Raw genomic sequence first — 11,683 nt, forward strand, 5'->3', positions numbered from 1 at the left:
ACATAACCAAATGGTTCGATTCCCGGCCAGGGGGTGTTTGTTACATGTCATTTCCCTCTCGCTCTCTACGCATCCTGTATCTCCACTATCAAAATAAAGGTAAAAAAAATCCAAAACAAATTATGAAATGTTTTATGCTAAGCAGGTATAGAACCCCATTTACAATTTCAGTTTAGCATGTTAGCATGTTAACCTTTTGAAAATTAGGACACAAAATACAGCTGAGGCTAATGGGAATGGCATTCTACTATATTTGAATGTTGGATTAAAAAGTCAGATGATACCCGACATGATTAGGAATCATCCTCTGGGCACCATATATATCTGTACCAAAATTCATGGCAATTCATCCAATAGTTATTGAGATATTTCACTATAAGAAACACATTAAGTTGAACTATAGTTTATATAGGGCTCAGATTGGGTTCAGGGATTGAATGTAGCAGTGTCAGGTTCAGCGGGTTGGGTCTTAAAGACTTGGGTATGGGGGTTCAGGTTCTCAGATTTAGGCCTATGCAGAACTCTATACGTGTATTTATACAGCACAAGGTAAACTCATGGCTAAATCGGTTGCTGCAGCTGTGTTAGTGTTGTAAATTATGCTTAGCTTCCTGTCTCCTCTCAGTCTCTTTGTACCTGAATGATACAGTACACACTGCAGTTGTGGCTTTCTTTTTATTATTATTTCTAAGGCCATTATGTCGCCACTTCCTGATTATCTGTGCTGATGTAAACATTGGCTGCAACGACGGTTTACAGTAATGTGATTTGTTCTAATGCGTAAAGCGACTTGGTTCAGGCAATCTTCTCCTTGTGCAGCTGCCTGCAAATGAATTAAAGCTGTAAATTCCAGCATGTCGTGGTTCAGACTAAACTGTTAATAAAGGATGTCGTGGCCTGCTCAATTAGGGACATATACCTGCTTAATTTAGGGGATGCATGTTTGGTGCTTTGATAGAGTATGCTGGAGCACTTGTGTAGAAACTTTAGTTTGGCTTGTCCTTTGAAATCACTTTCAAGTTGTCCATCTGTAACTTTCTTGCTGCTTTATTGGCGTTTATCAGTTTGAATGAGCTGGTTGAGCAGAGGTTAATGTCGCCATTCATCCATCCAATTCCAATAACTCCACATCTTCATTATGTTACAGAAACCTCCTTCCAGCATGGCAGATTGCCACAAACGCTGCTCATTGGCCGTCACCGAGCAACAAACACCTGCCATTGTGTAATTAACACCTGCTGTGGGATAATAGACGCCTGCTTTTGCCTGCATTGATTATTTTATGGTGACAGGAGTGAATGTAATGAATGGCTTAACGCTTTCCTTCATTTCAATAATTTGGACCAAAGTAGCATCCTCATCACATTCTTACTGCGGCTACGTAGCTCTTTGTTAGCATAAGGACAAGTAGGTGTTTTGTAGGAAAGGTGGAGGTCAGCCAGATAAATTAGTTTTAACACTCAATATTTGGTGCGTTACTGCATTTTCTGTGCTACTATATCCTTTTAAATTACCATCAATGGAACCTTGTCATAATTGTATTCTTTTCTTTGTTCATATTATGTTTTTCTCATCCTTTCTTCATTTCTCCAGTGCTCCAAATCACACTGTAGTCATTTGTTCTCCACTCAGAAACAGTAGTTGACAAAATCAGTGTCACCACAAGGGCTGGTAGCGTTTATTGAGCTTTAAATCGTGTCAAAATAGCTGTATCCGCAGCAGATGGAGTTGGCCAGTTGCAGATGTTGGAATTTCCTTTTTGTTTTTTTTCGGAACACTTTTCATCCACAGTGGCTTTAAAAGTTAAGACAAAGTATTTGATTTACCAAGGTAATTTAAGGCATTTGCTGAGTCATTGGGGTGGACTGGGAAACCTGGCATGTATATGATCTGCCAAGCTGTTATGGCATTTACATAAAATGTCAGCATTTATTATGTAGTTTTACATTTTTCAAGCTCCCTGCTGTACTGCAGTTCTTGTATGGTGGTGTCTGTTTTTAAACTGAAAAGGTTTCACCTGCATTGCCGTGGCCAGGCAGCGGCATGTCTGAGAATTAGCACGGCATATTCAACATGTTCCCAGTGCATCAATGGAGCATCACCGTATGTTACCAGCTATTCAAAAAAAAAGTCTCAAAAAGGAGCTGGTTTTTAAGCTAAGTTAATTTGAACTCAAGGGAAGAGTTGCTGAAAGTAAATGAATTCACCAACTTCTCTTCTGCTCGTCTTTGCCCATCACTGGACTCTAAAGAGCCGGCCACTGGAGAACGGCTGGGTGGAAAGTTATCAAAGTGTAGTGATGCTTATGGCTAGACAAGAGGAAATAACATGCATGCCATAGAGAAAAGCGAGCGATCAGAAACTTGAGATTTTGAAATTAAGCTGTAAGTGTGCTTACATCAACACAGCCAAATACTCTTGACATTTAAGGCGTACAGCTGTTTTGCAGAGTATTTTGACCTCTGCACTCAACATCATCGCTTTCTTTTCTCGACTTTTCGTCAAACAAGAATGCGAGTGTCGGCATGGCGTTGCCCTCAAGTTCGCCCGCTGTTGTATTTCAGACAAGAGAGAAATTGAAATATATGCTAATCCGCTGCTCGTTTTCGCTGCTATCCCACAGCGCGGAGCTGCACAATATTTCCATAACGATTCATACATTTTTGAGGGATTAAGAGGGGGTTAGGAGGTGGTTGGGGAACCCCAGGCAGCTTTTACACACACACACACACACACACACACACACACACACACACACACACACACACACACACACTACATCAGCTGACAGTGAGCACGGTAAAGGGCATGTGTTTAACCGTGATTGATGCACTGTCAGTGATGTAGAAGACAGTGGGAATCCAGATTAGAGCGAATGACCCATGGGAGTGGAATGAGAGATGGGTGGGGGAGATGGAGAGAGTGAGAGAAAGTGAGACGGAGGAAAGATGGTCTCTGTGAACGTCTGATAACGTTTTCTCCCTCCGACACATTTCACTTTGAAGCCCAGTCTGCCGTGCCGGCCCAGAAACTAAGATATGCACGAGCTTCTTTCTGCTCCCTGCTGTTTCCTTTTTAATCGGTGTCTTGTTTCGTAAAGAAGGCTTAATTTCAGTCGGACACTGCAAAGGCGATACCCAAAGCCCCCTTTTCAAAGTCCACCCAGTGACTTTAGCAGATTTCACGCTGTGTTTTTTAAATTAAAGTGACGTGGGCAAGTTGGCATGGCAGGAATTTATCTTAATTTTAAAGCAGATTTGCTGGTATACAAGCTATTTGAAGCACAGGTATCCTTCAACAAAAAGCAGATTGCAAAAATCTTCAGCATTCAACAGGTGGAATATCAAGAGCCCCATCAAGATAACCCTAAAATTACAACTGAAGAACAGTGCTCCCAATACCCCAAACCACTGAAATGACAAATAAAAAAAAATAAAAAAATGGCCGGCAAGTTTTTCCTCCCTGCCACTGCACTCGGTACCCTTAGGTCAGCTCCATAAAAATGGGCATATGCTATCATATACTGTAACACTAGCAAGTGAAAGAGGTAAGAGAATATGCTGAAAAATAGCAGATAAAAGGATAGCATACTTGGACTTGTTGTTTTGCTCAAATATATTACGACATAATCGAATGAATAGAACAAATGAGGTTAACTAAACGCGGAAAAAGCGAATGTGATTATTTATGTGGGTATCGGTGCATAAAATCAAACTTCATCAAACTTCATCCATAGCGAGAAATGACATTTTCCCAGGAAAAGAGTGCTATTCTTGTGAAGTGCATCTGTTGCCATTAAGGGCCGATACAGGACAAAAGCTGTGACCCCCACCCCCCATGCTGCTTGATTTCAGGACAAAATACAGATTATTTCCAGGAAGGACAGACACAGTGGGCGGTTATGGTGTCATTGCAAAATAGAAATCTCCAGAATGTGGCGAGCGGTGTCACCCACTGACAGCAAGGGGCCTTTGGTGCTTTTGTGGATGTTTCCCTTAACAGTGTCAGGAGCTGAAAGCTGTCTGAGGGCTACCGGGGCCCCTACCTTAGGGACCACATGGTGTATTAACAGGAAAAGCTTTGAGACTGAGAGTGAGAAGGAAATACTTCGGGATGAAATGAAATAGGTGAAATGTATATGCATATTAGAGTTGTACTAGTGTTTGCATAAATGTATGATTCTTGTGTATTTGTCTGTGGGTAAAAAGAGAGAAAAAGTACTCCAGCAGCCCCATCCATTGTGGCTGTAAGCATGGCCCTGACAGAGGGTAATGGCCCTTATTCTAATCCTCTAAAAGATGAGGGGTACAAGAGGTTCATATGCACAGAGACGAGAGGGAGGACGAGACAAAAAAAAAAGAGGCAAGGGAGGGATGGAGAGGCCCCATCCCACGCCTCATTGAGTCCTCATTCTGAACGGCCGGCACTTCATTAAAAAACAAAGGCGTCTTCCGTTGGGGGGGGAAAAAACGCTGCTTGTTCATACTCTACCACGACACATAGAAAGTACAGAGAGTTTGTTTTATCACAACCAAAGAGCAACGGAGCATATCTTTGAGGGCCACACATTTTGTAATTCATAATGGCTTTTTTTTCCTACAAAAATGTAAATCTATTATGACAATTATTTACGGGGGAGCACACACTGGCCGATGTGACGTTTCATCAGATGAGGGTAGAAAAATTGCTCCTGATGTTGGTAAAGGGAGAAGGGCGGAATATGGTGTCAAAACAGTTGTAGGCCTACTTTCTGCATGCAGCTGACTACAAATAACTCTTGTTTCAGCTATTTTATTATTTTTTTTTTTTTTACTTGAACCTTTATGTAGTCCTTCACATTCACATCACATCATATTTAAAGCACTAGACATGAATACAATTGTTTTTAAAACTATAGCCTACAACAAAAATGCAGTAAGCAAAGGGGGGGGGGCGTTTTGTTTTTGTATCTGCAAGTATTTCCATATATGTAATTGGACTCATTGGAAAATCTAAATAAGTAATTATTTGTTATTGTTATTATTATTATATTAATTTAATATTTAATATTTCTAGATCATTTTATTTTTTCTATTTTGTCTGTATTGGGAAGTCTACCAGGGCCTTAATGTTACAACGGCTAACAAACATTTCTAGGTATCTGAATATGTTGCTATTATTGCAACTAAACAAAATTACATTCTGGAGTTAACGTTACATTACAACTAGCTAGTGTCGCTTGCCAGACCTTCCTCCACAGCGCTGCGGACATTAAAACAAACGTTATCCAATCCCATTTTATCCAAACAAAGTGGCAGCTAGCTAGCTAGCTAAAATACCGTTAACTAGTTAACATGCTAGCTTGTTTGCAACAATATCCACGACTGGACTTCAGTGAAGATTTTCAGCCGTTGAAGAACAGACGGGATGTTTGGACAGCTCCTGAAACTCCAGAGGTTTTGTTTTTGGAGATTTGGAGAGCAGCGTTTTTATTTTATCACAGCAAGAAATACTGGTGAGTCCGTTTAAATATTGTAGCTAAGTACCTTAGCTGCGGAACCCTAGCTGCTTGATAGACTGTTTTATCATTGGAAAGAGGAATAGGTTAACATATTTAATTAAGCTAGCTAGCAGGTCTGTGTTTTTTGAATTACCGCTGTAAAATACTTGTACTTGCTATTCTGACGGTTAACGTTATAGCCTACCCTGTGTTTCATTAGTTTGGATGATTTTGTCTACAGACACACGACAAAATGTTGGCTAATTGATGCTTGATGTTGGCTAATTGATGCTACTTGCTAGCTGCACCGTTGGTGTTAATATTTACACTACGTTCACCTAACCAGTGGTTCCCAATTTTGTCATGTAGCTATCCCTTAACTGACACAAATTAGACCGCGGTCTCCCATATGATAGGTAGCTTTTTAGGTGTTTTCTTACAGAAAGTGTATGAAAACCATGACCAACACAGTCACCCTAACTGCCTTTGTTTTACTTATGGATGTAAATATAGTGAAAATAAATGATTCCCCTTTTTGAAACCCCCTCAAGGGAACCGAATGGATTTTTAGAGACTACACAAGGTGCTTCGAAATAATTTTGGCTGATAGAGAGAGCTATTAAAACAAACTTTCTGCATGTTTATGCAGGTCCTGGCAACTCTGACTTAACAAGTAACGTTACTTATCATACGATGCCATAATCCTAGCATTTTAGGCATCATGTTGCTTGTTTATGCTCTGAAATGTGATCAAATGTGGAGGACACAGTACATTGTACTATTTATAATGTGGGTGGCTTTGTTTGTTATGTGGCCATAAGTTGTGTAATGGGGTAGATAAAGGGCCTGCTACTGGCATTGACGGTGGCAGTTATACCATTTGGTTGCAAAAAAAGGGGAAAAGATTAAAAGACTGCAACCCTCATTTTGCATGTCTTACTTGCAATATGGCCTTTACTTAAGATACATTTTTATTTGAAAACCTGTGGTCCATTGTGGCTCGCCACTGTACAATATAGCAAAGGGATCAATCCAAATAAAGAATATTAAATAACGTTACGGTCTAGAGCAGGTTTTTTTTTAAGCCAAGGTAGGGCTGGGCGATATGGAGAAAATCAAATATTACGATATTTTTGACTAAATGCCTCGATATCGATATCGCAATGATATTGTAGTGTTAACTATTGGTGCTTTCACAAAATATTTACACAATCAGATTTTTGATAAATAATCATCAGTAATGTGGATATAATGACTAAGTGGGTAAAGGCAAATAATAGAACAGCTACAACAGTCTGGTAAGTTCAGAAAATGACATCACGTTACAGTAATGCAGCCTTTAAAACCAGTAAAAGACAACACTAATGCCATATAACGATATTACGATATCCAAAATCTAAGACGATATTTAGTATCCTATCACGATATCGATATAATATCGATATGTTGCCCAGCTCTAAGCCAAGGACCCCTTAACTGAGAGAGAGGGACCCCCCACTACGTATATTGTATAAAATTAAGTTGCATATTAAACTGGGCCTACAATTAGTTGTAGGGCGTCCACTGTGCCACATGTATGTTACACATACATGTGGCACAGTGAATCCTTAAGATTAACTGTATCTGTGGATGGCTACCTTTTAGTGACTACCTTACCTATAGGCCAGTAAGCCTATCATCAATGTTCTGTTGAAGATCGCTGGTCTAAAGAATTCAATGCCGCCTCTGCATTGATACTTTACATTGATTTCTCTTCACAATAGAGGTAATATCATGTTGCCTTTCACATATTTCCTCATATGAGTACTTGTTTACCTGCCAGCAACCTGAATAATGTAACTTTGCTATCAGGTGTTTCTGCCACTGGCTGCTCAGTCCCCAGGGTCAAGGTAGGGTTGTTTTTCTCTCCTTTTGTAGGAGGGTAGAAACCACAGAGCGGCACAGTGAGTTCTTTTTATCCGAGTCTCTATCTCTGTGTCTCCATCCTCCACATATTGATCGCTCCATGAACTTTCACCCTGACTGTGAGTAATGGAATTGCCTGTCGTGGACACCGGCCCTGGTCAAGGTCACGGCACATGTTTGCGTGAACTTGCCGATCGATGCCTCGCTTGCTCCCGTGTCAGGGAGAATGGAGCCTTCCGTCATGTTATTTCTGTCAGGGCCTTATCTTGATTCCTCAAATGTCCTTGAAATTCAGCTGAATCCCAACGGTTTGGAGAGCAGAACTTCTATATTTAATAGTTGTCCTTATAACTTCAAGTACTTACACAGAAATGCGCCTGCTCTACCCACTGAACCAACCCGCCCACTATTTCTTCTGTTTTGATGCCTGGTACAGATATCTTGAATTGCCAAACATTGTTGAAACCGGCGTAAACGCCTTGTAAAGCACTTCTTGATGTCTTTTTTTAATGAGTTTATTTCTAAATAAGAGGCATTTGAACACAGTGGAAACCTGCTCTTACAAAATGATGGCTGGCATGAAAGGAAGCCGAAATCTTGACGTGAGTCATCTCTGATCTTTGCTTGCAAAACACTTCTTTAAGGAATGACTCATGTGTGCTTCTGAGATGGTGACAGATACGTTTTCAGGTTTGTTCCCTTTTTTTAAAAATGATTTTAATTTCTCCCACAAAATGGAACTCTCGGTGGCGAAAAACGCGCTCGGTCCATTGCAAACGCAGAGTGATAGAAAAAGACTTGAGATGACATACCACTCAAGAGTCTATCAGATTTCATTCTGACAGATGGGAACACTGTGGGGAGGTACCGCCTGGTGACGGGAAAGATTGTGGTAGAAAATAGGGCAGCGTGGTGTACGGAAAGTGTGAGCTGGGGAGCGCCATGACCGTCTAAACGGGGAAATGTTGGTGGTGGTTACCACAGTGATGGAGAGTGTATGTTTGTGCGTGACGACTACAGGGTTACTGATATTTTTAGGAATAGGTAATCTGCCCTGGAGTCCAGGGCAGATTACCCTGAACTGTACACTGCAACAAAAAAAAAATCAATAAGGCCAAGGGATTTATTTGCATTTTAACCCTCTTCATGTTAATGTTTAGGTATTTGTTTAGGCTTAAGATAAGTTATAGTTAGATTTTCTGCAAAAACAGTGAGATAAAATAAAATAGAAGTTGAATAGAAGCAGAGAAAGTGTCCAAATTGTAATTTTCTGAATTGTAGCCCCTGCTAAGGTCTCATCAGAGTCTGTGCAGAAAGATAATTTACCAATAAATACATGGATACAACTAATAATTTGAAAAAGAGAGACAAAATAAGACACTACAGCCATGCCAGCAGCTCTCAGAGGTTGTTACTTGAGCTAAACGCTAATGCTTGCTAACATGCTCACAATGACAGTGCCACACATAATTGCCATCCGTAGACTCGTGTCACTAGCTTGACTAAAACAGAAATAAAAAAATATGAGTTTTTTTTTTTTTTTTCAAGTGGCAAAAACGGGCTTCCAATAATAAGTACTTTTTGCAGTGTAGCTTCTGTTTAGGTTTTACTGTATGTGACTCAGTGACCTTAACCGTCACCCAGCTCACATGGAAAAAATCTTACACACACATCTAGACACAAACACTAATGCCAGGAATCTGGACTCCCCTTGAAATAGCTGAACCCCCTATGTTATGTTGATCTCTCTCACACACACACACACACACACACACACACACACACACACACACACACACACACACACACACACACACACTGGGAGAAAGAACCCAGAATAGCTGCACTGCCACATCCATTGCATTCCACGACCCAGCTGGCTGCCCTGTGGACAACCACCACACACACACACACACACACATGCTGCTGCAGTCCTACACACGTATCCAGTTACATCTGACATGTCGCATACATATTTTTTCAGTGCACACACAATCACGGACAATACACTTCAAACTTTTTTTCCCCCATTAGTCTGATTTGGTGCACAGTGTTTACTGTGCTCCTCGCCCCATCAATGAACAATACCAGTTCAGCCTCAGAGAGCTCGTAGCTAATCCCTCAGCTGTTTGGAGTTGGCTGCCAATTGTAGCACAGATCAGATATCAATTTGTCAACAGCGCTGGCTGGTCGGCCGGCTAGCTGGCTAGCTGGCTGGCTGGCTGCTACAGAGCCTGGAGGCAGAGGTGACTCAGCGACCGAGACGGCCAAGGCTGGAGAGCCAGACAAGCCGGTGTATTCCTCTGCTGTGAGTCTAAAGAAAGAAGAAGAAAATGTCCACTCTTTAAAAAAGAAAAAAGAAAAGACCCTTTCCTTTTGTGGAACATTTTTGGATCAATTCTTACCATTTCTCACTTACTCCTTTTCAGATAAAATTGGTGGTTTGATACCAAAGATTTCACTGCAATGATGTGGGTGTATTGTGTTTCTAAATATGCTCTCTGCGTGTGGATTTTGATCCTTTTCAGCCCCACGGGTGCAGTTCCACACAAATTCAGATGACAAAAAAACATTTCACTGCTTTTGTTGTTCTTGTTTCCAGTATTTACTCTCACCTCCTTCTCGGAGCACATTGATCTTGAGAATTTGAGTGGGGTGGATGGCAAACTTGGGAGTGTTTACCAGCTCAGCCCTTGGCCTGGGTTTGAGAATGTTGTAAGGAGTGCTCTGTTTTGAGGAAGAACCATTGCCATGCCCCCGATACCCATTGGGCACTTTTTAAGGCTTCATTGAACAATTTCACTTGATGGTGAATGCATCTCACTAAGGCAACAATCTACAACATGAATGCAATTAGACTTTATTCGAGCTGAGATGTGAAAGCGGTTCTATGGCAAAAATAAGACCCGATTTGAAACTGAACTGCTCCGCCCCCCATCTTAATAACCACAGAGCTGCCTGTTGGTGGGACACTGGCTCATGTGACCAACTCTCATCGGATCCACTGTTTCTGGACCCCGGCCACATCCCGCTGTTCAGGTCGTTGTCGGATCGTAAAAGCCTCGTTTTCCCCTTGCGTGGCACATAGCTGAATTAAAATCTATTATGAATTGTGACAGGGCCATTAAGAAGACGGATGGTCAGAGCCCTCTGCGGGTTGGCTCGCTCTTTGTCCACCTCGGGGGCCCTCCTTCCCGACAAAAGCTTGCCCCCTGCCAGCCCTCGCTGGGCATGTGGCGCTGACCCGGGGCAGTGTTTTTTTGTGAGTGCGTTTGTGCATACTTGCATGTATATGTGCAGTAAAGACAATTTATGCGTAGACACCTCTGCAGGGGGCTTGAGTGGAGACCCATTCAGGCTTGAGTTAATTGAGTTTGGGCAGTGAGAAGTGTACAAGGTTGTGCAGTAGGCCTGTAACACCAGTAGGACGGGGAATCAGGTTAGAACTCCAACGGTCACAAGTCACACAGACACACACTCTCTTCGGTTCATGTTAGAGGACAAGAGGTGAGGGACAAGGGGGGGGTGGAGACATGATGGATGACGGGAGAAGCATCAGGCAGGAGCGCTCGCTGCTCAGTGGGAGGAATTTATAGATTGAACAGAACAGTAAGTATTTGTCTGTGTGTCATCTCCTGGAGAGTGTGTGTGTGTGTGCACGCGTAGGTGTTTGTACTCACTCGTGTGCATGTGGACATTTCCCGCTGTCTTCGGAGATGTCTGGTCACCATGGATATGCACTCATTATTCAGCCGTATGTGGAGTAGTTTGCTTTTGTCTCCGCTCCTTCTTTATGATATACGACATGTACTCCCTTTCATGCTGGCTCTATTTGTAGCTGCTTGTTATTCCTCTCGGACACAGGTGTGTTCGAGGAAACGCGGTGCTGTCCAAGGTTTCCTCATTGATTTCCGTTGCAGCCGTGTTGACAACCTATTTTTTTTATTTTTTTATTATTATTATTTTGTACGATAACATCGACCCTGGATAGACGTAGGGCCTGGATAATGCAAAGGGAGAGGTTTTTGACTTGCAATCACACTGAGGAATAAAATTCCCATCCAAGGAGACGATGAAACTTCCATTTCTTTCATGTCATACAAGTAATAATTCATATACCAGTGGCGTGATAAAAATACGGACAATGTAGCGAAACTTCTGACTCCATAAATATAATTCCCGATGCTCCTGGTAAAACTAAGTTGCAGCTATTCTCATTCTCTCGCGCTCTAGGGTTTTAGGAGCTCATGCGTGGCGGTCATCTATCACCCCTATTGACCAATTACTGTGCCAAGCTGG

General features: G+C 41.8%; 1 protein-coding gene across 8 annotated transcripts in view; it reads left to right on the forward strand.

Annotated features, from left to right (window-relative positions):
- LOC120554149 (receptor tyrosine-protein kinase erbB-4-like) overlaps nucleotides 1–11,683 on the forward strand; it is a 300,052-nt gene that overhangs the window by 31,185 nt on the left and 257,184 nt on the right. For 3 of the 8 annotated variants that reach the window (XM_039792822.1, XM_039792825.1, XM_039792824.1), the window contains exon 1: nucleotides 5,263–5,494. The exons of 2 other annotated variants lie outside the window; for them this stretch is intronic. In XM_039792822.1, coding sequence (XP_039648756.1) covers nucleotides 5,407–5,494 — 88 coding nt within the window. In that variant the 5' untranslated portion in view covers nucleotides 5,263–5,406. Of the gene's footprint in view, nucleotides 1–5,262; nucleotides 5,495–11,683 lie in introns of those variants that run through there. 3 more of the 8 variants (XR_005638323.1, XR_005638324.1, XM_039792830.1) reach the window with 1 other exon arrangement.

This window comes from Perca fluviatilis, chromosome 24, assembly GCF_010015445.1.
Source record: "Perca fluviatilis chromosome 24, GENO_Pfluv_1.0, whole genome shotgun sequence".
In the NCBI taxonomy this organism is placed as follows: Eukaryota; Metazoa; Chordata; class Actinopteri; order Perciformes; family Percidae; genus Perca; species Perca fluviatilis.